The sequence below is a fragment of the Halichoerus grypus genome, chromosome 6 (assembly GCF_964656455.1).
Source record: "Halichoerus grypus chromosome 6, mHalGry1.hap1.1, whole genome shotgun sequence".
Lineage (NCBI taxonomy): Eukaryota > Metazoa > Chordata > Mammalia > Carnivora > Phocidae > Halichoerus > Halichoerus grypus.
The window spans coordinates 38,459,021-38,479,996 of NC_135717.1; the positions used below are offsets into that span (position 1 = coordinate 38,459,021).

Below are 20,976 nucleotides of genomic sequence, written 5' to 3' on the forward strand. Positions count from 1 at the left end.
TCTTCCCTGGAGGACACGACCCTGCCACAGAGAGTGGCCCTGTGCGCCTGGGCTCACGTGCCCTGCACCAGCTGCTGCTGGGACCCGGTCACTGACCAGTGGGCCTGAGCTGGTGGCCAGTGGAATTGCTTGTCCCTCCAGAGCTGGATCAGGGCGTGCCACCATGCTGTGGACAGCTGGAGTCTCTCTGACTGCTGGGGAGGACGTGCATGGTGGGGACATGGCAGGCCTGTCTGGTGAGGAAGATGGAGGCTGGGTGGGGAGTCGCCAGACCGTGAGTGACCAACGTCCCATCGCATGTTTTCCCAGCAGCCACGAGAGGGGCCTTCCCTTGTGATGAGTTCATGGAGACAGTTAAACCTGCAACTTTCATCTTCGAGGACATCTTTACTTTGGAGTCAAGATTTTTTTTCTTTTTTCCTTTCCTTTTTCTTTTCTTTTCCTTCCTTCCTTCCTTTCATAGGCTCCACGACCAGTGTGGACCCCATTGTGGGGCTTGAACTCACAACCCTGAGATCAAGACCTGAGCTGAGATCAAGAGTCGGACACTTAATCAACTGAGCCACCCAGGAGCCCCTGGAATCAAAACTTTTTAAGCATAGTTTTTATAGAGTAAATGTTAGCGTATTAGACTCGTGATTATTTTTCACTTATATTGTGGGTGGTGCCAACAATGTATTTTTCCTTCTCCTTTCTTTTTCTTATTCTCCAAAAAGTTGTAGAAGCCAGAGCAGATATTTTAGGTAGCCACTAAGATTTATTACTTCCCTTATGTAAACAAGAATAATTATGGAGAAAGTGAAGTATTTCTGACGGGTTCTGATTGTAATCACAGTCCAGAGCTTCGTGTATCTTATAGTGTGTGCAGAGTCGGGTGCGACTAGGGACACACCAGAGCATCAACACTTGTCACCCCCAGGTGATGGCCATCTAGGCGATTACCATCACTTTTAGCCTTTTCCAGATTTCCTTCGCTACCCCTTTCCTATTGTGCTGTAATCAGAAAACAAAACCAGTAAGTGTATTTAAAAACCAAACAAGAATCCAGTTGGTTGGGTGTGTGGACAAGTGACATTTTCTCAAGCATATGGAGGCTCTGTGGATGCAGATTCAAGCCTCCTGTGGATGCAGATTCAAACCTCACGAGGGGTGAGGGGCGACAGGAGGTGGCAGGGTCCCTGCAGGGGTCCTGCCTGCCACTTCCACGGACAAACGCAACAATAGAATGCTATCAAGATTCTGGAATAGGAGCTAGAAGGTGGTGCTGCAGGGTCTTCCAAGATTATCTGAGAAAAGGTCATTTCGGTTTTTGAATTCTAGACCTGCTAACAGCCAGTCAAGCGGGAGGGCAACACGATGTCATTCTCAGGCAGGACGGCTTACGAAGGTGACCTCCCGCCTGCCCTTCCTGAGGGAGGTCCCTGCGGTGGGGAACAGAACCGAGCCCAAGGTTGTCAGCGTCCAGATCTCCAGAGACCGAGTACGTCACTCTGTATGGCAAAAGACACTCTGCAGACGTGGCTGAGCCAGTGGCGTGACATGGGGAGGTTATCCTGGACTGCCCGGGTGCAACCGGTGTCATCCCAGGGGTCCTGAAACCTGGAAGGAATCAGAAGCAGCAGTAAGAGCGGTGGCCTAGGACGAGGGCGGATGAGGGGACGGATGCAAGGAAGAATAAATAAGAGATGGCAAAATGGTAGAAATAAGGCACTGAAGTCCCGTTTCTACTCCTGGAAAGAAGAGAAAAAGGACAATCAGGAGCGTTAGGGGTGAGGGCAGCAAACTCAAGGTCCAAAATTAGCCAGCGTTCCCCAAACTGACCTGACCATGGAACCCTCGTTTTGGGGGAATTTCAGAAGAGACTTGTAAGACACTGCTCCACGTCTCCAGGGCCAAGCCGGGGCCTGGACGTTCCCTCAGTCCCTCCCTGATCTGATACCCTTCATCTCCTGGGGTGGATTTTTCTTCAGTAAAATCTCAGGTCTTTCAGCACCTTTCTCTGCTGTGTGCCCCCTCTGACGCAAGGGGGCACTGCTGAGCTGCAGGCTCCCCGCCCAAGCTGCCCAGGGGCTCCTCTAGAGGGGAGTGGAGGGCACAGGTGCTTGGTCCCTCAATGGATGTTTGCTAAATAAGCAGGTACCTGAACATGCAGGTGAGTTAAGGGGCCTGAAACAATGTTTATTTCCCCATACTTATTTGCATGGGATGAGGACCCCGGCCCGCCCACCGCCTCCCCGTTGCCATTAGCCCCGTTCTGTGTCTGCGGGATCCCTTCTCTACACCCCCAGGGGGTCTCTCCCTTATGGAGTCTGATGGCCAGGTGCAGAGCCGCGCATCCACAGGTCTGCCCACCGCGCAGGCTGGTCTCCTTTGCATGCAAGAAGCAGGTGGTCGCTTGAAGAATTCGCACACACCCTGCCCGGGGCGGCTCATTCCCAGCCTGACAGACATTGCTGCTCCGGACAGCTGTTTAAGATAATGGGTGAAGTGGTTCTGTTGCAGAGCCAGACTTGTTTGTATCGTAAAAATAGCCTCATGATGGTGATTCTAAAAATAATGCATTCTCCTTAGAAAATACAAGTCCGCAAAAGGAGCATAAAGAAGAAACTGTTAAAGATCACCAGAACCCAACTTTGAACCAATTTCTGAACACTGGACATTTAGGTTGTTGACAAATGTCATTACAAATGACATTTTTGGGGCGCCTGGGTGGCTCCGTCGGTTAAGCATCCAACTTACCTTGATCCCAGCTCAGGTCTTGATCTCAGGATCGTGAATTCGAGCCCCACGTTGGGCCCTGCACTGGGCATGCAGCCTACTTAAAACAAAACGACATCTTTCTGTAATCTTATAAATCTCGGCACCTGTTCCTAATCATTTTTTCGGCTAATGTTTCTATGGGTGCAGTGCTTTAGTCAAATGGGCTTCATGTTTTCAAAGGAGTTTAAACCACGAGGAGGACTCCAGTACACTCCTCCAACAAAGGAAGAGGGACCCATCTCCCACCCTGTTTTGACCCTGAGGGTGTCCACTTTTATATCCTTTATAAACTTACAAGTTAAAAAAAACACTTCTCAGAGGTGTGGGGGGCTCAGTCAGTTAGGCGTCTGCCTTCGGCTCAGGTCATGATCCCGGGGTCCTGGGATGGGGTCCCCATCTGGCTCCCTGTTCAGCGGGGAGCCTGCTTCTCCCTCTCCCTCAGCCTTCTGCTCCCCCTGCTTGTGCTCTCTGTCAAATAAAATCTTAAAAAAACCAAACAAAATGCTTCTCAGTTTGTAAAAGTGGTACAGTCTTACCAAAAAATAAAAGTCAAAGCAATACAAAAAAGGACAGGGGAGGAAGAGGAAAATGTCCTAAATCCCCTTACCTGGAAGTAACCGTAGTTTTGTTCGAATATTGTTTCAGAAGTCTGTTTGGAAAGGCAGGTTCTAGGACAGGCACGTGGAAGGATGGGTAGGGTGTGGGTCAGGGTGGGGGCCCGGACACACGTGCCTCCGAACTCCAGGGAACAAGGAGACGTTTACAAAGGGAATCCTTCTCTAAGAGTGTTGGACCCCAGCTATGCGGCAGGCTTCTCAAAGCAGAGAGGCATGAGATGATGAGGCTGGGGCCTCAGTGGGCCTGGAGGTGGGGTTCTGGACACTTGGAGGTGGGACACAGTAGCTCTGGGGTTCAGGAGAGGCTCCCAGCAGAGCCTCGGGCTGGCTGGGTAATGCCCTGTAGTGGGTTAAATTGTGGCACCCCCCAAAGGATATGTCCTCTCAGAACCTCTGATGGGGCCTTATTTGGACTAAGGGTCTTTGCAGATGTAATTAAGGTAGGGATCTTGAGGCGCTTCTGGATAGGATGGGCCATAAATGCAACACCGGCTGTCCTTACAGAGACAGGAAAAGAGAAGCCATAGACACGGGGAGCGGCGCAGGTGAGGGAGGAGGAAAGACTGCAGGGGTGTAGCTACGAGCTGAGAAGCGCCCAGGCCGGCAGACAGCCACCAGAGACTGGAAGAAGCAAGAAAATGTTCTCCTTTAGAGACTTTGGGCTGAATACAGATTAATTTATTTGAGCAAGCGAGCACGAGCGGAGGGCGGAGCAGTGGGACAGGGAGAAGCAGGCTTCCCGCTGAGCAGGGAGCCCGATGCGGGGCTCGATCCCGGGACCCTGAGATCATGACCTGAGCCGAAGGTAGACACTCAACCGACTGAGCCACCCAGGTGCCCCATGGGATTTTAATTACATAAAAGATTAGACAAAATGTGTGGTTGGGTGTCCTGATTTTCCAAAATAGGTGTTGCATTTCTCTGGGGAGAAGTGGGGGAAAATGCTTAGCTTAGAGCGTGGCATCAATGAGAATTCGAGGCCCACAGGCTTCAGAGCACACAGGGGTCTCCTGAAAGCCCACATCCAGCGAGCAGGGAGACCTGACCCAGCCCCTCACCTCTGCTGGGAGAAGGCCGCATTGTTCCAGCTCCTGGCAGAGTGAGGTCTGGGCCAAGCCCATGGGGGGATTATGGCCTTGCAAATCCCCTCCTGGGGAGCCCTCATCCTGAGGGACAAAGGGCCTGTGTTGAGTCTCCCCAGGGCCAGCACTGGGCCAGGGAGGATGAGGGGGCAGGGCTCCTGAAAGGGGCCCCCTTGCAGGTGTGCATGAGTGTACGTCCGTGCAGGTCGTGTGCAAGGCCCCGTGTGTCGGGGCAGCTGGGCAGCCGTGCGTCCTCGAGGATGCATCTGTGTGCGCGCACGTGTGTACGGGTGCCCCTGCTATAACCATACTCCTGCCCTCCGAAGATGCACCTCGTGTGTGCTTTTGGGCACGTCCTGGCACCCCCGTCATCTGGGCAGCAACTGGCTCTTCTTGCAGCCAGCCCCCTCAGGTAGTGCTCCCCGGGGTTCTGCCCCCCCAGGTAGTGCTCCCCGGGGTTCTGCCTACCCCCCAGGTAGTGCCCCCTGGGGTTCTGCCCCCCCCAGGTAGTGCTCCCCGGGGTTCTACCCACCCCCAGGTAGTGCTCCCCGGGGTTCTACCCACCCCCAGGTAGTGCTCCCCGGGGTTCTACCCCTCTCCCCCAGGTAGTGTTCCCTGGAGTTCCGGTTCACACAGACCCTCCTTCTGGGTGCCAAGCCTGGCCAGCCTGGCACTAGGAAGAAGGCACCTGAGTTGGCAGCAAGACCCGCAAAAGTGCCCAGCGGTTGAGGGGGTCAGGAACAGAGCCCCCTTTGTGCAGCCTCCAGGCCCTTCCTCCAGAGCCGCGCCTGTCAAGGCCTCTGCCACCTCCACCCCACAGGAGGCTCTGGGGCCTCTGGAGGGGTTTGGCTGCCCCTGTCCCTTCCCTCAGTGGGCCCGAGGGCTTCTGGGAGGGGCTAGGAGCATTGGGAGGCCAGGTGGGGAGCCCTTAGCTTTCAACATGAGTCAGTGGCGGGTGCCTGAGCCCTAAGGGGCCTCTCCAGAGAGACCAGCGCAGGCCAGGAAGGAAGGGCCACGTCCAAAGCAGCTCTGTGCTCTCCCCACGGAGGGCTGGCTGGTAAATGCTGTGGATGGGCTGCCTCTCTTCCAGAGTGGGGACCAGGGAGCCTCCAGGATCGCTGACTTTGTGGGTGAAGGGCCAGAGGATACACGGGGCAGGTTTTCTGGGTCACAAAGTGTCATAATTGCTCAGCTCTGTGGGGTGACGTGAATGGGTTTGGCTGTGTGCCTGGAACACTATCCATGGGCAATGCCATCGGAGTTTCACAGGATTTTCATGTGTCACAAAGTGCTATTCTTTTGAATTGTTTCTAACCACTGAGAACTGTAAAAAGTGTTCTCAGCTCCCGGGCTGTGCTACAATGGGTGGGGGTGGGGTGCTCCCCAGGGTTCTGCTAACCCCTGGCCCAGATACCTCGGCGGGGTGTAGACAGGGCCTCCGCCCCGTCCCCAGTCCCCCAACACTGCCATCCCAGTGAAACCAGTAGGTGAGCCAGTGCTTCCAGAGTGGGTCTGTGCGCACAGGAGGCCGTTCTCTGCACCCTCTTCTTGTGACCAGATGGGACCTTCCTGAACACCCAGCCTGGCTCCTGGGCCGTGCATCCCTCCTTCCTCGCGCCCTCAGAGTGTTCCCTGGCGCTGCCAACACTGCCCCCCAAATGGACAAGTGTGCTGTTTCCCATCTTTTGCAATTTCAAAGGACACGGCCCAGAACCACCTTGCCCACCTGGCAGCACGGGTGAGACCCGGGTGCTCAGGCCCTTGCAGGAGAAGGATCCCTGAATTCTCATAACACCCACGAGGAGGCTCTATCCCAGCTCGCGGACAAAAGATGACCCAACCATCTGTTGGGGTGGTGGGAGCTCCCTGGACAGCACGCCTCACACGCAGGGAAGCCAAGATTTGGACCCAGTCTGGCTCCAGCGGCAGCACCGGCAGGAGCCTCAGACCTGCAGCCCTTGAAAAGTCCCCCGTTACCTCCCACGTAAGTCTGACACCTAGGCCTGACCCCAGGAGCCCCCAGAGGCACTGGCCTAGAGAATCGCCCTCTCTCCGACCCTCTGTGCCCGGTCATGCCCCAGCCAACCCCGGGGAGCACTACCGTTGAGGCCGGCCCGTCCCAGCTACATCTGCTCTGGGCGCAAAGATTGTCACTGTCTTCCAAGTGACACAGCACGGGGCGCCAACCCCTGGGTGTCTCTTAAACCTGGCGCCGGGCACACAGTCCAGCTCTCTCTGAGGGTTGGCCTGAGCTCCTGGAAGCCCACGAGACACCAAGCTCCACACAGGCCTGAATAAGGTCCTGGGCCCGGTTGTGCACAAGGCAGGAGCCCCTGTGGGCACCTGGCCTGTAGCTCCCCGGGGGGTGGAGGCCTGTCTGGCCAAGCTGGGGGGACTCCCAGCAACCCCCCATTCTAGTCCAGGTGCTGAGGGGAGAGACCTGGAGGTGGCAGAGAAACGCTTGTCACTGTCCTGTTTTGTGCAGGCCATGAGCCCAAGACAATAAACACAGTGCGCCTGGGAGCCTCCCCCAGGATGCCTCTGGGATTCCCCCAGGAAGAGCCGACCGCAATTCCTTCCTGTTGCCCTGGTGGCCCTACTTCCTTCCTTCTGGATGGGGGCCCACGGGGATGGGGTGGGTATAAAGGGCCGGGCGGAGAGCACCCAGGCACAAGACGCCGCGCCGCCAGGACTGGGCGACGGGCTCTCGTGGACAGGTACGGGCGGCGCTCCCCTCCCACGAAGGGGCCTGGCGAGGTCCGACGGGGGCCCCCTCAGAGTCAGTGGCCTGCCCTCTTCCCTCCAGGAGCCTTGGGACTCACCATCCAGAGGCCATGCTGCTGTGGCTGACTCTCGCCCTCCTGTGCAGCACCACCTGCTGGGCAAAGCGTAAGTCTGGCTGGGTCTGCCCCCCACCCCGGGGGCCACGCTCACCCCGGCCCTCCTGGCCTGTCCCCCCAGGGTGCCACACTCACCCCTCCCAGCCCGTCCCCCGGGGGGCCACGCTCACCCCTGCCCCAGCCCGTTCCCCGGAGGGGCACGCTCACCCCTCGCCACAGACCGACTCCAGTCCTGGGACCGCGCCGGCTGCCTGGAGGGCCACGTCTAGTTCGGGGCAGGGATACACTCCACCTCAGCCTGTGGTGCTCTTCTCTTCCCCACCCGGTCCCCTCGTCCATCTAGAGATGTATGGAGAAGGAGGAGGCAAATATTTCAGCACCTCCAGCGACTGTGAAATCACCGGAATCCGGGTGGCTGTGGGTCTCCTGGGCCTGGTGAAGAGGTGAGTAGGAGCGGGGCCCGGAGCCCTGTCACCACAGCCTCGGGAACTGGGGGGTTTCGCACCTCGTCCCCTTGTACCTGCGCTGGTCTCCTGATGACCCTGGGAGTTCTGGAGCCACCAGCCACCACCTTCCTGTTTGTCCCTGTCCTTGCGCGTCCTCCCCGGCCCACCAGCCCCTTCCATCCTGTCCGCAAGTCCTGCCTGGCTTCCTGGGCTGACCTAAAAAGAGGGGTAGGTGATGCTTCTCCCTCCTCTCTCCCTTCAATGCCAAACAGCCTCTCAGTCCCAGATGCCCGATGGGGAACGCAGGGGGTGGTCTGTCCAGGGGAGGGTCAGAGGAAAGGCAGTGAGGTCAAAAAGGACTGCAGGCAGAACACCAGTCAGCAGACATGCCTGGAGGCAGAGAGCCGGGCCGCAGCTCCACGCCCGGGCGGACCTGTGCTCTACACGCCCAGGGTCCTGGGGAGGGCAGCAGGTGCCTCAGGGGACACAGTGTGGCCAGGGCCGGGGGGAGGAGGCGTGTGGGGGGAACAGGGAAGCCCCGATGAGCAGAGCTAGTGGAACTCCCCCAGGTAACTGTGGGAGTCGCTTGCTTCTAAGGCCTGTGACCTGGTCTTGCCGGTAGCTGGGGTTCAAAGTCCAAGCTGGGCTGGGGACAGCTCCCCACTGTGTGCAGTGAGAGCGGCCGGCACCACCTGAGGGTCCCCTTACGAATGATCTCGCTGCCTGCCCCCCCAAACCACTCCCACTTTTCAGATAAGGAAACTGAGGCCCGGAGCGGCTGGGTAATGAGCCCAAGCTCACAGAGCCCAAAAACATCAGAGCGGGGGTCTGAGAGCAGCACCTCTGTCCACGGGGTGGGGCCGCTGACCTGTCATGACAGGATTGCTGTCCTTGCAGGGGGATCGAGTGCCCGGGGAGTGGTGGGTCAGCCTGGCTCTGGGCCTCCAACTCTTCCTGTGTCCCAGTATCCAGGTGAGATGTGGCGTGTCCTGGAGCACAGTGTTTGGCGCCCCAGGTGGGACTACCCAGGAATTCATCCTGCAGCCAGGAGAACACATCCAAATGATCTATGGCTCCTACAGGGTGTTTATCCGGTCCCTGATCATATCCACAGATCAAGGGCGCTATGCCACCTTTGGGAAGGAAAGTGGCAACACCTTCATCGTCTCCCCCAGTGAGGACGGGAAGGTGCTCACGGGAATCTGTGGCCAGCATAAGTTTTTAGGCCTTTCGGGCCTCTGCTTTGAGTGGGACTACCCTCTAGAGGATGAGGAGTGGACCACTGAACCAAACAGTACTAGAGACCCGTGGTGCTCCAGCTGAGCCAAGGGGGCTGAGAATAGCTGAGTCTGGGCCTCAAATTAGAATCCGCCAATAAATAAAGCTTCTGCAAGAATGGTGTGTCCAGGTGTGGTTCTTGGGTCCAGGGTGTGACCAAAGCTTTCCCAGCTGGGGGGGGGGGGGAAACAAGGCCTCTGGGGTGGAGGTGCAGGGTGAGGAAGGAGCGGGTCCCATGCCCCAGGCCTCGGGGATTCTGCCTGGGCAGATCCTGGGCCTCAAAGATCTTGCATCTTTGAGGAGTCTGGGCTCCCAGGTCACCCTCCACCCCGCCCCTCCCCCAAGCCCATCCAGCTGGCCTCTGACAGCCCAGGCTCAGTCCCGGTCTTCTCTGAGTATGTGACGGGCCTCAGGGAAGCCCAGCCATTCACTTCCTCGCTCGCTCAGCACACATCTGCCAGGGCCCGGGTTCCCCCGGGCACTCATGGTTAAAAGAGGCCAGGTGTCCAGCTGAAGGGCACCCTGTAGGGGGTGGAGGCAGAAGCAGGTGGTGGCCTCTCCATTGACGGGGACACATGTAGGGCATCGTGTGTGGGCACCTGCGTAGAGGCAGGGCGATGGGGCTGTGCTGCAGGGAAGCCTTTCTGAAGGAGGCAGCTTCTGGGCCTGAAGGCGGAGGGAGACCTGGTCCGGTAGAGACAAGGGAAGGAGGGCATTCTGGGCAGAGCAACCAGTGTGCGCGAAGGCGAGGGCCAGAGGCAGCTGAAGACAGGGCTCCGGGAGGTGTGATTTGTGATAGCAGCCTGGGGAATTAATGCAGACCCGAGACCTTGCCCGTTCTTTGTAGCCCCAACCCGAGCCCGGAATCTGAGTCCCAGGGACCTCCAGCGACAAGGCTTGCAAACATCAGGGCAGTGGCCGCGGGAAGATGCATTCTGCACCCTGCCACCGAGCACGCACACAGCCAAACGCTGGCTGCTGGTGCGGGGTGCTGGGTCCGGCTGCACCTGAACTGCCCCCTGTGGGCACGGGCCTTCAGTGGCTCCTATCTGGAAAATGAGCAAACTGAGGCACAGAGAGCCCAGCGGGTTGGCCTGGGTCCCACAGCAGCAAGTGGGAAGGCTGGGGTTTGCTTGGGCTGGGAACCCCAGACACATGCTGACATTTTTCTCTGTTCTGCTTCTTATCCTTTAAATGCTGGTTGGGACCCATTTTGTGGTTTTCACCTGGGGTCCATGGGCAACTTTCAGAGAATCCACGAACTTGGCTGGGGGGAAAAAAAGTCACCTGTTTATTTTCATTGTTTTCTACTGGAAATTTTGTGTTTCCTTCACATGTGAGTGTGACCTCACCCAGCTCATCAGCAGTGCCCGTGACCTTGACGATGACAGTTGTCCCAAATATCTTGAAATTCACACTTGTCCCAACTTCAAAATTATGGCTGTTTTCAGACGTGCCACGTGATCTGTCGTAGTAAAGGGTATTTGGAGAACACACGTGAGGACACATTGTGATGAGCGCATCTAGCTGTTTTCCTCCGGCGTCGTGGAGAAGCTGGGGGTTGCTCTCCTGGGCCCAAGGGCGAGCTCCAGTGTATCACTTCTTGCCCCTGGACCGCTAACAGGAAAATCTGTTTTCAGTATGAGACTCCTGACCACTTTCACAGGCTGGCAGCTTCAAGGGGGGACCCTACCTCCCAACACCCCCCACCCCGTATGGCCATGAGGATGGTCAGAAATGGGACAGTGTCAGCTTGAAGAGGGAGAGCAGTCGTTGCCTCGTGGCCAGGATCAGACAGGAAGAGAGGAGGATGGGTGGGGAACCGAGGAAGAGGAGGAAGAGGTGGGTAAGGGGCCAGCTCAGGGCAGTCGTGCCCACTGAGTGCAAAGCACAGTCCCTGGCTTGTGAGCCGGCTCCCAGGAAGTGCTGCATAGTCCCCCGGCGAGCACTGCGTGCCTCTTCCTCACGGAGCCCTGCCTGGGCGGCCCGCACCCCGGCGCTGTGGAGACTTGCATAGTGCACCACAGGGGGCCAGAACCGGGGCGAGGGGGCTTGGGGCACCCAGGGCCCACTCCCCTTGGTGACAGGGACCATGCGGGTTCAGTTGTGTGAACCCTTATTTAACAAGCACTCAGGGGCGCTCTGGCCTGGCCTTTCGTACCAGCCCGGGGTCACCTGATCTCTGGGCCAGGGGATACAGGCCCCTGTCAGAACCCAGCAGGTGGCCTCCTTGAGTGGCCATCCGCACGTGGGTCATGGGTCATCGTTGGCTGTCTGGTCACCAGGGCGGGACCCTGAGGTCACAGCTCCTTCGGGTCAGTCCCCACATGAAGCCGGTTCCGAGAGGCAGGAGAGACTGCGTGGGCCGTCAGCGGGGCGGATGGGAGCTGCGTTCTGGAGCCTGAGGCTGGGTGCCCGGGGGGTGGCCTGGTGCCCTGGGGGTGCTCCAGCGCAGGTGCCTGGGGCAGGCGCCTGGTGGCCCCCGCGGTGACGTGCTTGCCTATCCACAGCACCAACACCGGCATGTGGCCTCTGGAGGCCCCGTATTGTGGGGTGTGGGGAGCCCCAAACCTCTGCTGGATGCCAGGAAGGAGGCGGGCTTCCCAAACCACCATCTCCCTCAACACCTGCCTGGCCTCTACGCCCCCCCCAGCTAGGAAGTCCTTCCTGCTGTCTACCCAGCTTCGTCCCTCAGAAGTGGTCAGCTCTTCCCCTTGTGGAACAGCCCTCCAGTGGCTGGGGCGCCCCCGCTCAGAAAGCACACGTCGGTCTCCTGGACAGGCGCTCCGTCCACCTGTCCTCAGACCCGAGCTCAGGACTGCTCCCTCCCCCTCCGTACCAGCTGCCGGGACAGGCCTCATGGACAAGGCCTCATGCCTTACTGGTGGAGCAAGACTCAAAGGGGGTGCGGGGGGGCAGCTTTCCCACCGGGCCCTCCACCTGCAGGGGGTGCCCGCTCACCACTACCCCTCCCCCAGCGCACCTGGGTGAGGCTGAGGCAGCCGCACGGAGCCCGGTGGACCAGAGATGGGCCTTGGCCCAAGATGCAGCAGTTATTCTTAGCCGGAGACGGGCAAGTCAGGCCCTGCGTGTGCTCCGTGTTGTCACGTGTCCCCAGGAGCCACGGGGCAGCCGTGTCCAGCTTCAGCCTTCACTCTCGAGCGGGAGAGGAAGACCGATGAACACAGAACAGCAGAAAAGAGACAGAGATGGCCCGATGGTCTTCCAGCCCAGCTCCAGGCTGCTCCTAACCCCAGCTCATTCCTGCTCTCAAGGAGGGCTGCCAGATAAACAAATTTCAGGATTTCAGATAAACAATTTTTTACTGAAGTAAATATCAAACATTGCATTTTTTTAAAGTATAACTACATCCTAAATGCTGGGGCTCCCCCAGCCCTCAACAGCCCTGGGCACGTGGGGAGGAAGAAAGCAGACAGGCCCTGCCTGAGATGCGCGCCTCAAGGGGGCAAGACGCCGAAGCACCTGCCTAGAGCAGAAGAACATGTGAGGAGGCCCCACTTCTTCTGCCTTTGGGTGGACTTGCCTAAGCTCTTTTTAGGTTCCCTCTAAAAGCGGTCCCCTCCCCGCTGCACCATCCAGGGACTCATAAAACACCTGCCGTCCCAGCACTCGGGCATCACATCCCTGCTTTATTCCCATCTTACAGCTGAAGAATCAGCCGCAGATGCATTTAGCACCTTGCCCGAGGTCACTCAGGGAGTTAGTGGCCAAGGCCAGACTCAATCCCAGGGACAAGTTCTGAGCATGACCCTTGTTGCCGCTGCTGCCCATTACCACCCCCCCCCCCCGCATAGAGATGCTAGAGGAGGGACACCTGCCACCCGGCTCTGGGCGCCCCCGGGCTCCTCATTACTCCCATCCAGCTTCTGCCCTTTCCCTGGCCCTGGTTCTCCCGAAGGTCTCCCAGCTTGCGGCCACGTGCACCATTAGCTTGATCCAATGCGCCCACCCAGGGGCACAACCCATTCGTCCCCGTGGGATGTGCCGGGCACTCCCACCCCGGCACTTCTAGCTGAGGGGAAGGGGCAGCCAACCCAGGGAGGTGGCCGGGGTGATGAGCAGCTCCCCCCAAGGCCTGGGAGAGACTCCCCTTGGGCTGCTGGGATGCCAGGGGTGGGGGCAGAGGGCAGGGCCTCCAGAACCGCCAGCTAAGCCCTCAGGCGAGCAGCTCTCGGGAAAAGGGCACCAAGAGGAGGCAGACAAAGGGCTTGTGGTTCCACAGGCCGAGGCCCAGGCTGGAAACCCTTTTGTGGGTTTGGCTGCCCTTTCAGGTCCCTTCCTTCCGCCTCCCTGAGGCAGCTTCCTGGAAGGAAGGAGGGAGGGCCAGGAGCGGGTCTGGCCGAGGCCAGGGCCTATACCTGCCATCAGGCGGCCCGAGCTTTCTTTGTCACCATGGGCCGATCACCGAGCCGAGTGCTGGGCCACCATCTCGTCTGCTCCTACTGAGAATAAGAGATGTTTGCCCTGTTTTACAGATGAGCCAACTAGGACCCCAGGGGGGGAACTAATAGGTGGGGCCCTCCACACGGTGGAGCAGGGATCCCCAGGCAAACATGGGCCCAGGCCCGAACAGAGCCCCAAACCTGTGCTCGTGGGTGAGGAGCCGGAAACCCACAGCCAGCTAGCACGTCCCTACCGGCCAGACGTCAGGGTCCTCAGCGAGGGGTTCGCATGCCTTTTCCAGGGCCTTGTGTCGGTCAGGAGGCTGCAGGGACCCATCCAAGAGAACCAGCTGATCACAGGGATTCCTCTGGTGACAGAGGGTGATTTGGTAAGAAGCTGTGTTTTATAGACGGGCAGCTCCTGCAGGCCGGGCAGGCCCACCCTGCCCCTGGGGAGACTCTCCGTCACGGGGGACTCAGTTTTATGGAGAGGGCCACGGATTTTCCCAAGGCTAGGACCAACCCCCTTTGCTTAGAGCAGTGGTTCCCTCCTGGGGTCAGTGGTGCCCCCAGGGGCCTCTGCCCATGTAAGAAGACATTTTGGGTTGTCACAACTGGGTAGGTGTCCAGACCTTGAGGGGATAGAGACAAGAGACATTGGTACATATCCAATGCACAGGACAGCCCCCGCATACACATGCGCAAAACCTAACTCTCTGGCCCCAAAATGCAGTAGGCCAAGGCTGAGAACCACGGGCTAGGTGCTGTGGTCTGTCCTGCACCCCACTCTCTGAGGGGCGCACCTCTCCCTTTCACCCCACGTGAGTCTCATGGGGGTCCAGAGTGGGGTCCATCTCCCTGGAGCTCCAAACCTCAGAGCTGGAGGTCTGAGCCCCCACCCCGGCGTGCCTTTGGGCACAGAGTATCGTCTCTGGGCTCCCGCTCCCTGACCCCGGACCCCATTGTTCTGGGGCTTTCCAGCAAAGGAGGTGTTCTGTGATGTTTTCCACATCAATTCACTGCTGTACGAGGCTGGCGGATATTTTTATCGTGGTAAGATACACATAGGGTTTGCCCTTTAAGCCATTTTAAAGTATAGACCGCCGCGACATTTAGCGCCGGAGCAGTGCCGTGTGGTATCAGCACCACCATCTAGCCCCAGACGTTCCTCATCACTGCGACGGAAGCCCCGGACCCCAAACCCACGAAGCGTTCACTCCCGATACCTCCTCACTGGTCTGACTGACCTTAGACACGCTGCGCAGAGAAGTCTGCTTCCTGCTATTGTGTCCGTTCACGGTTTTGTCTAGTTAGGTCACGGGCCCGCAACGGTGTTGAGGGTCAGCTGCACTCTTTTTGAGTTTTCCTGTTTTCGTTTCCCACTCCGTTTTCTGGAGGTACACTGTCCACACAGTAAAACGCATCTATGTTCATAGTGAAGTTTGATAAAAATTTGACAAACATCCACCGGTGTAACTACCACTACACTCAAAATGAAGGAAGTTTCTGTCACCCCCGCAGGGCCCCTGGAGTCCATCTCCTCCCAAATGCAGTTCCAGAGAATCACTGATCTGTTTTTTGGTCACTATAAATTGGTGTTGTCTTTTCTAAAATTTCAAATAAACGAAATCAGATGGTATGTGCTCCTCTGTGTCTGGCTTCTTTCGTCCAGCGTTAGGGTTCGGAGGTTCGTCTGTGTGATCTGTACTTCACCAGTTCCTTCCCCTTCTACCGCTGAGCAGTGGTTATCTATCCGCGTACCGGCCAACGAACACGGGGGCTGTTTGAGCCATTAGGAATAAAGATTCTGTGAACGTGCGTGCATGAATTTTTGTGACATATCTGTCTCCATTCATCCTGGGCAAACGTCTCACCGTGGGATCGATGACTCACACCGTCAGTGTAGGTTTAAGTTTAGAAGAAATGGCGAGACAGCTTTCCAAGGTTCTGAATTCCCGAGAGCTGTGCCCGAGCCCTCCAGGTGCTCCACGCTCGTGCCAACACTCGGCACTGTCGGCCTCCGACAGGCCACCCGGTCACTGCCGCTCCTGGGCGTCTTTCTGCATCTGTTACCAGCTCCCTTGTCTTCCTCTGGGCTGTCTCACACCAAACCTTTGCCCAGTTGTTTGGTATTTTATACTGACCTCCCTTTTCCTTCTGGCTGTTACCTTGGTGTGTGAGGTGAAGAGAGGATCTAGTGACTCGCTGACAACTCAGTAAAGGAGAACTCCAGCCCATTCCCTGCTCCATTTGCTCCGGCCTGGGCTCACGCTTCGGGGCAGAAGTGCACGCCGGTGTGCCTGTTCTGGGGAAGAAGGATTTTCTCTGAGGCCTTAACTTTCTCATTTGAAGTCTGGAATGTCCCTGCTACCGTGATGCAAAAGTCCTTCGATGAAGAGACTAAAGACATTTCAGATGCTCCCAAAATGGCAAAAAACTGGCAGCCGGGGGAGAGGGAATAGAAATCGTAATCAACTCTTCCATGAAATGTAATTGTATAATATTTTTTCCTGTTACCAAAGTCATCCACGTACACTGCAGGAATTAGGGAATAGAGAGCTATACTGAAAAGAAGTCCCGTTACCCAGAGATATCCACTGTCAGCATTTCGATGTATCTACTTCCAGTGTTCGTTTTATTTATTTATTTTTAAGGTTTTTTTTTTAAATTTATTCATTAGAGAGAGACAGAGTGAGCACAAGCAGGGGGGCTACAGTGGGAGAGGGAGAAGCAGTCTCCCCACTGAGCAGGGAGCCCGATGCAGGACTCGGTCCTGGGACCTGGAGATCATGACCTGAGCCAAAGGCAGACACTTAGCTGACTGAGCCACCCAGGCGCCCCAACTTCCAGGGTTTTAAAATGCATTTAGGCAAGGGTGCCTGGCTGGCTCAGTCGGAGGAGCGTGTGATGCTTAATCTCAGGGTTATGGGTTCAAGCCCCACATTGGATGTAAAGATTACTAAAAAATAGGGGCACCTGGGTGGCTCAGTCGTTAAGCGTCTGCCTTCGGCTCAGGTCATGATCCCAGGGTCCTGGGATCGAGCCCCACATCGGGCTCCCTGCTTAGCAGGAAGCCTGCTTCTCCCTCTCCCACTCCCCCTGCTTGTGTTCCCTCTCTCGTTGTGTCTCTCTCTGTCAAATAAAGAAATAAAATCTTTAAAAAAAAAAAAGATTACTGAAAAATAAACTTAAAAAAAAAAATGGATTTAGGCATGTAAAAGGGTTAAGTTTGATAAATAGGACACCTGGCGACAGAAGCTGGCGTTAGGGAAGAGAGAACCTGTCTGAGGACGAGAGGGTTCCAGAAAGAAAAGTTGCCAGGGGCAACTTGAAACATGACAGGAGAGCCGAGAGAAACAGCCCCAGGTGTTTGCAGGGGGTCGTGTGTGAGCTGAGGCTCCGGCGCCGGGCAGGGTCAGGGTGCACCGGTCTCCATGGTGATGAGCAATTCTGTGCTGAAGGCCACCGGCCTCCAAGTGCAGCTCGTGCTGTGTGCACGCTTGTCAGTACGGATCTTTCTCCCGGAACAAGGGGGTGGACGGATGCATGGAGGAATGCTAACATCCGTCACGCACCTGCTTGGGGCCAGGCCTGATGCTCGGTGGCTTCACAAGCCTTCCCTCATTCAACCCCGGCACACACCTGCGGGGTGGGCACTACGCTCCCGTTTTCCTGGGGGACCCCGCGCCCCACGTGCCCAGGGCTTCAGCACTCCACGGCACGGGGTTCTCGCAGGCTGGTTTCCACTACCTGTGAATTTCTTCTCAGTGACTCACGACAAGTTCAGAGATGAGGTCCATGCCAGACCTGAACCCAGGGGCCAGCTGAAGGGACTGTTTAACCTGTACCCGGTTCCTGCTCCTCAGAGTTGGCCTTTGTGCCAAAGTCAGCCTTCAGGAACATTCGAGTAAATATAACTACTTCCTTATCCATGTACCAGCTCAACCCCAGCAGACGCTACGTGTTGGCCACCAACTGTTTCTTCTTATACAACACTGAGCTGTGTGGCTCCTGGCCCTAACTTGTCTCTGGGAGGTGTCACTAGCCCCAGGGCCTGCCAGAGTCCACGGACTCATCAGTCATGGGTGGGGAGTGCCCCTGAGAGACATTCAGCTGTGCAGGGGTATGCACGACAACTAGGGGCTAAGGAGGTAATGAATATCCTCCATGCTAGCATCCCACCCCGCCTCCTCAGGGCAGGGGGCCCCCCCACCCCCGCACCAGGCACCAGGCCCCACACCCCTCCCCCACACCAGGCACCAGGCCCCACACCCCTCCCCCACACCAGGCACCAGGCCCCACACCCCTCCCCCACACCAGGCACCAGGCCCCACACCCCTCCCCCACACCAGGCACCAGGACCCACACCCCTCCCCCCACACCAGGCACCAGGACCCACACCCCTCCCCCCACACCAGGCACCAGGACCCACACCCCTCCCCCACACCAGGCACCAGGACCCACACCCCTCCCCCACACCAGGCACAAGAGAACCTCCTTTGTCTGCTGCAGTCAGTGGAGGTCGGGTGGAGCGTTTTAATCAGAAAGGTCAGTCTTCTAAATCCTCCCCACATACCACCTCTGGGGGGGCCCAAAGCACAGAAGACAAAGAGGCTTGTGTCTGTGCTGCAGTCCTGTGGCCGGCTGGGAAAATCTCCCTGTGAATTTGGCTGCTGGTTCGGGCTCCTTCCCTCTCACTGGCCTTGGCAGAGGTGGGAGGCTGGGAGGGGAGGGGGCTCGGGAGTCGCCCCTGGGGGCAGGAGCTGAGTAGTCTCACTGCCTACCGCCCTGAATGTTTGGGCTCCCCGAGCACACACAGACCTGTCCAGTGCACACACACGTGTACGCGCGCGCACACACACACAGACGGACATGGGGCAGGAGGCCCCGGGGACAGGGCTGCATGGCACCACGGCCCAGGGCAGTGAGTTGCGGCTCCTGGGTGGTTGGGCTCACGCTGGGAAATGGCCATCATCAAATGTGAAGCACAGAGGCTGAGGAAGTGAGGGACTTTGAAGTGAGGGTCCTCGTGAAGAGTGACGAGCTGGAGAGTTTAGCAAAAGAGCACAGGGAAGTGATGAGCGAGAGAAAGTTGTGGGACTCTGCAGGGCCCAGGAGGCAGAGGGGAGGGGGTGGGGGAGGGACAGCAGAGGAGAGGCTCTGAGGGCCACTCCGCAGGGCCAGGGAACATTCCCGAGCTCCCAGGGTGTGTGGCTGAGGCAGCAAGCCTTCTGGGCAGCAGGCGGCTCTCAGCTCCCAGGAGGCTGCTGGGGCTGGTCTGGCCCCCGGAGGGCCGATGCCTCAGGACCATCCCGTCTGCCCTGTCGTCTCCCTCCACCAGGGCTCACGAGTCCAGTCAGCCCCAAGCTCCTGACATTGAACTCCTCCCTGGAATGTTCCAGACAGCCACCTCCAGGGAGGGGAGGGGCATGCGGGACACCGTGGCTGCCCGACCCCCCACCCCGAAGTGGGCCAACTGGACTGAAAGCAGGTCCCCCAGGCCTCACAGAGGCCGAGGGAGGTTATTGTGACAGAGGGTGCGCGAATGCCCAAATACTGAGCCGGCTCCCACAGGTATGGTCGTGTCCCTGCTTCGGACACAGGGCCAGAGGGCGCTGGCCCTCAAGCTGGTTAATGGTTACCAGGGCCCCTGGGGGCTGCCCCTGTTTCGCTGGCAGGGAGGGTGGGAGGTGGCGGGTGTGCCACAGGCCAGAGCTGGGAGATCCAGTGCTAAGTGGCCAGCTGGTGGCCATGGTGACTGGGGCAGGGGGACAGAGATTGAAAATCAGGGGGCTCCAAGGGGCCCGGGGGCCCTTGGTTCAGCTGAGTCACTTTTGGGCGGACTACATAATTTATCCAGCTCCTGGGACACTTACGAGAGCACGGATCATATTAAGAAACAAAATCCCATGGAGTAAATGTGAAGACTGGATTGGCTTTATCAGCGATGCATGGGTCTGGCCGTGGGGAGCTCTGCGTTGTACAAAATGGAGATTGTTCACAAGAAGGGGGGCGGGCAAGGAGTGAACAGCAGAAGGAAAGAGAGGATGGCTCCAGGCAAGGCCGCTTTCCCTCCAGGGCAGAACAGGGGTCTAAGGTGGCTTACCATACCTTCTTTGGGGGATGGCCAGGCTTGCGGGGACAGATGACCTCAATGGTTCCGGCCAGAAAGCCCCCCACCCACCGCTTAAGACTGTTTCTGGGGGAGGCAAGCAGGTCAGGGGTTAAACTCCAGGTGGGAGACTTGGCCTAAGTGACACCATTTGGGGCCTGTGATTTCTTTTTAATGATAATCCCAGCAGGACAGGCATCACCCTAGACTGTCCCAAGCTGCCAGGACATGCTGTGACCACTCCTGAGCAGGTGCGGGAGAAATGCTTCTCAGACTCCCTGGGGTAAAGGACGACTTGTTCGTGGTCTACTGTGGTCATTCGCGGTCCTGACCTGCTCGGGCCGCTGTCAGCAATCCCACAACCGGGGGGCAGGACACTCAGTTGTGTCCCTTCCGTGACGGGAGTCAGAGATGAAGGCATCAGGGAGGGCTGCTCTCTCCCTGGCCCTCAGGCAGCCTCTGGTCCCCTGTGCTCACATGGTCCAATCCATCCATAAGCGGGGAAAGTACATGTTTCCCTGAGCTCTGTGAGCCGCGCTAGCGGACTGGAAGGGCTGGAGGGGAGGGACGGACGGGGGAGGGACCCTCCACTCTATGGCTGTGATCAAAAGCCCAGGACTGGGGACTGGCGTCTGGGGTGGGAGTGGGCTGAGCCCCTCACCTGTGGGGCTGACGCTGTCCCTGGATGGACGGTGTCACAACTGAGCTGAATTCTGGGCACCCTGTGGTATCTGAGGAGCCCCGCCCCCCACCATGCTGGAATCGGCTCTGGGAACCTTAAAAAGACCATAAGCATATACTTTTGTAAAATATAATAATACAACTGTAAAACACAATAAAAATGAATAACTAAAAAATAGGAGGAAGAAGACATAAAACGCATATCTACATTTTCTACAAAAATAAAGAGAGATTCTACAATATGTAATTGCTCTGTCAAAAGATTTACAGCCAGAATAAAGAAGTCCTACCATTCAATAATCAGACCAAAAATTTTTAAGTGCAAAAGGTCTGAATAGGCAAATCACAAGAGAAGAAATACGAGGGGCACATGAGTCTAGGAGCAGGCGCCGCACGCCATGAGTCATCAGATAAGCGCAAAGTGGGACCACCTGAGATACCATGGCAGCCCACCCCCCTCCCCGGCCGTCCCGGCCCCCCGGCTAGGAGGGCTCTCATCAGGAGGTGAGGATTGGAGACGCTGGGACCCTTACCTTCCATGATGCTGGCAGGTAGGTCAGACGATAACAATCACTTGGGAAAGGAGTTGGTGGTTTCTTTAAAAGTTAAATATGCAGGGGCACCCAGGTCAGTTGGTTAAGCGTCTGCCTTCGGCTCAGATCATGATCCTGGGGTCCTGGGATCGAGCCCACATCATGCTCCCTGCTTCTCCCTCTGCCTCTCCCTGTCTCGTGCTCTCTCTCAAATAAATAAATAA

The 20,976-nt window shown here is 57.5% G+C and overlaps 1 protein-coding gene and 2 long non-coding RNA genes across 3 annotated transcripts; 1 reads left to right on the forward strand and 2 right to left on the reverse strand.

Moving 5' to 3' along the window:
- Positions 1-589: 589 nt before the first annotated feature.
- LOC118533972 (uncharacterized) lies at positions 590-8,795 on the reverse strand. The gene is made up of 4 exons (XR_004916452.2): positions 8,614-8,795; positions 7,507-7,638; positions 7,282-7,334; positions 590-3,242 (listed from the first exon to the last, which is right to left on the reverse strand). It is a non-coding gene; the product is annotated as an uncharacterized LOC118533972 (long non-coding RNA).
- Positions 7,145-9,269, forward strand: ZG16B (zymogen granule protein 16B). Its single transcript, XM_036089451.2, has 4 exons — positions 7,145-7,176; positions 7,266-7,348; positions 7,643-7,742; positions 8,711-9,269. Exons 2-4 carry the CDS (start codon positions 7,294-7,296, stop codon positions 9,066-9,068), a joined length of 513 nt encoding a protein of 170 aa, XP_035945344.2. The 5' UTR covers positions 7,145-7,176; positions 7,266-7,293; the 3' UTR covers positions 9,069-9,269.
- A 267-nt stretch (positions 9,270-9,536) lies between these two features.
- Positions 9,537-16,090, reverse strand: LOC144382304 (uncharacterized). Its single transcript, XR_013448943.1, has 5 exons — positions 14,674-16,090; positions 13,681-13,794; positions 13,403-13,486; positions 12,007-12,303; positions 9,537-10,640 (listed from the first exon to the last, which is right to left on the reverse strand). It is a non-coding gene; the product is annotated as an uncharacterized LOC144382304 (long non-coding RNA).
- Between the last annotated feature and the right edge of the window lie 4,886 nt (positions 16,091-20,976).

What these genes read in the sequence shown, in the direction of transcription:
- ZG16B (XM_036089451.2), top strand. Translation starts at nt 7,294, where the DNA reads ATGCTGCTGTGGCTGACTCTCGCCCTCCTGTGCAGCACCACCTGCTGG. An exon ending in CACCACCTGCTGGGCAAAGC is followed by an intron (nt 7,349 to 7,642) that starts GTAAGTCTGGCT and finishes TCGTCCATCTAG; the next exon opens with AGATGTATGGAGAAGGAGGA. An exon ending in CTCCTGGGCCTGGTGAAGAG is followed by an intron (nt 7,743 to 8,710) that starts GTGAGTAGGAGC and finishes CCTGTGTCCCAG; the next exon opens with TATCCAGGTGAGATGTGGCG.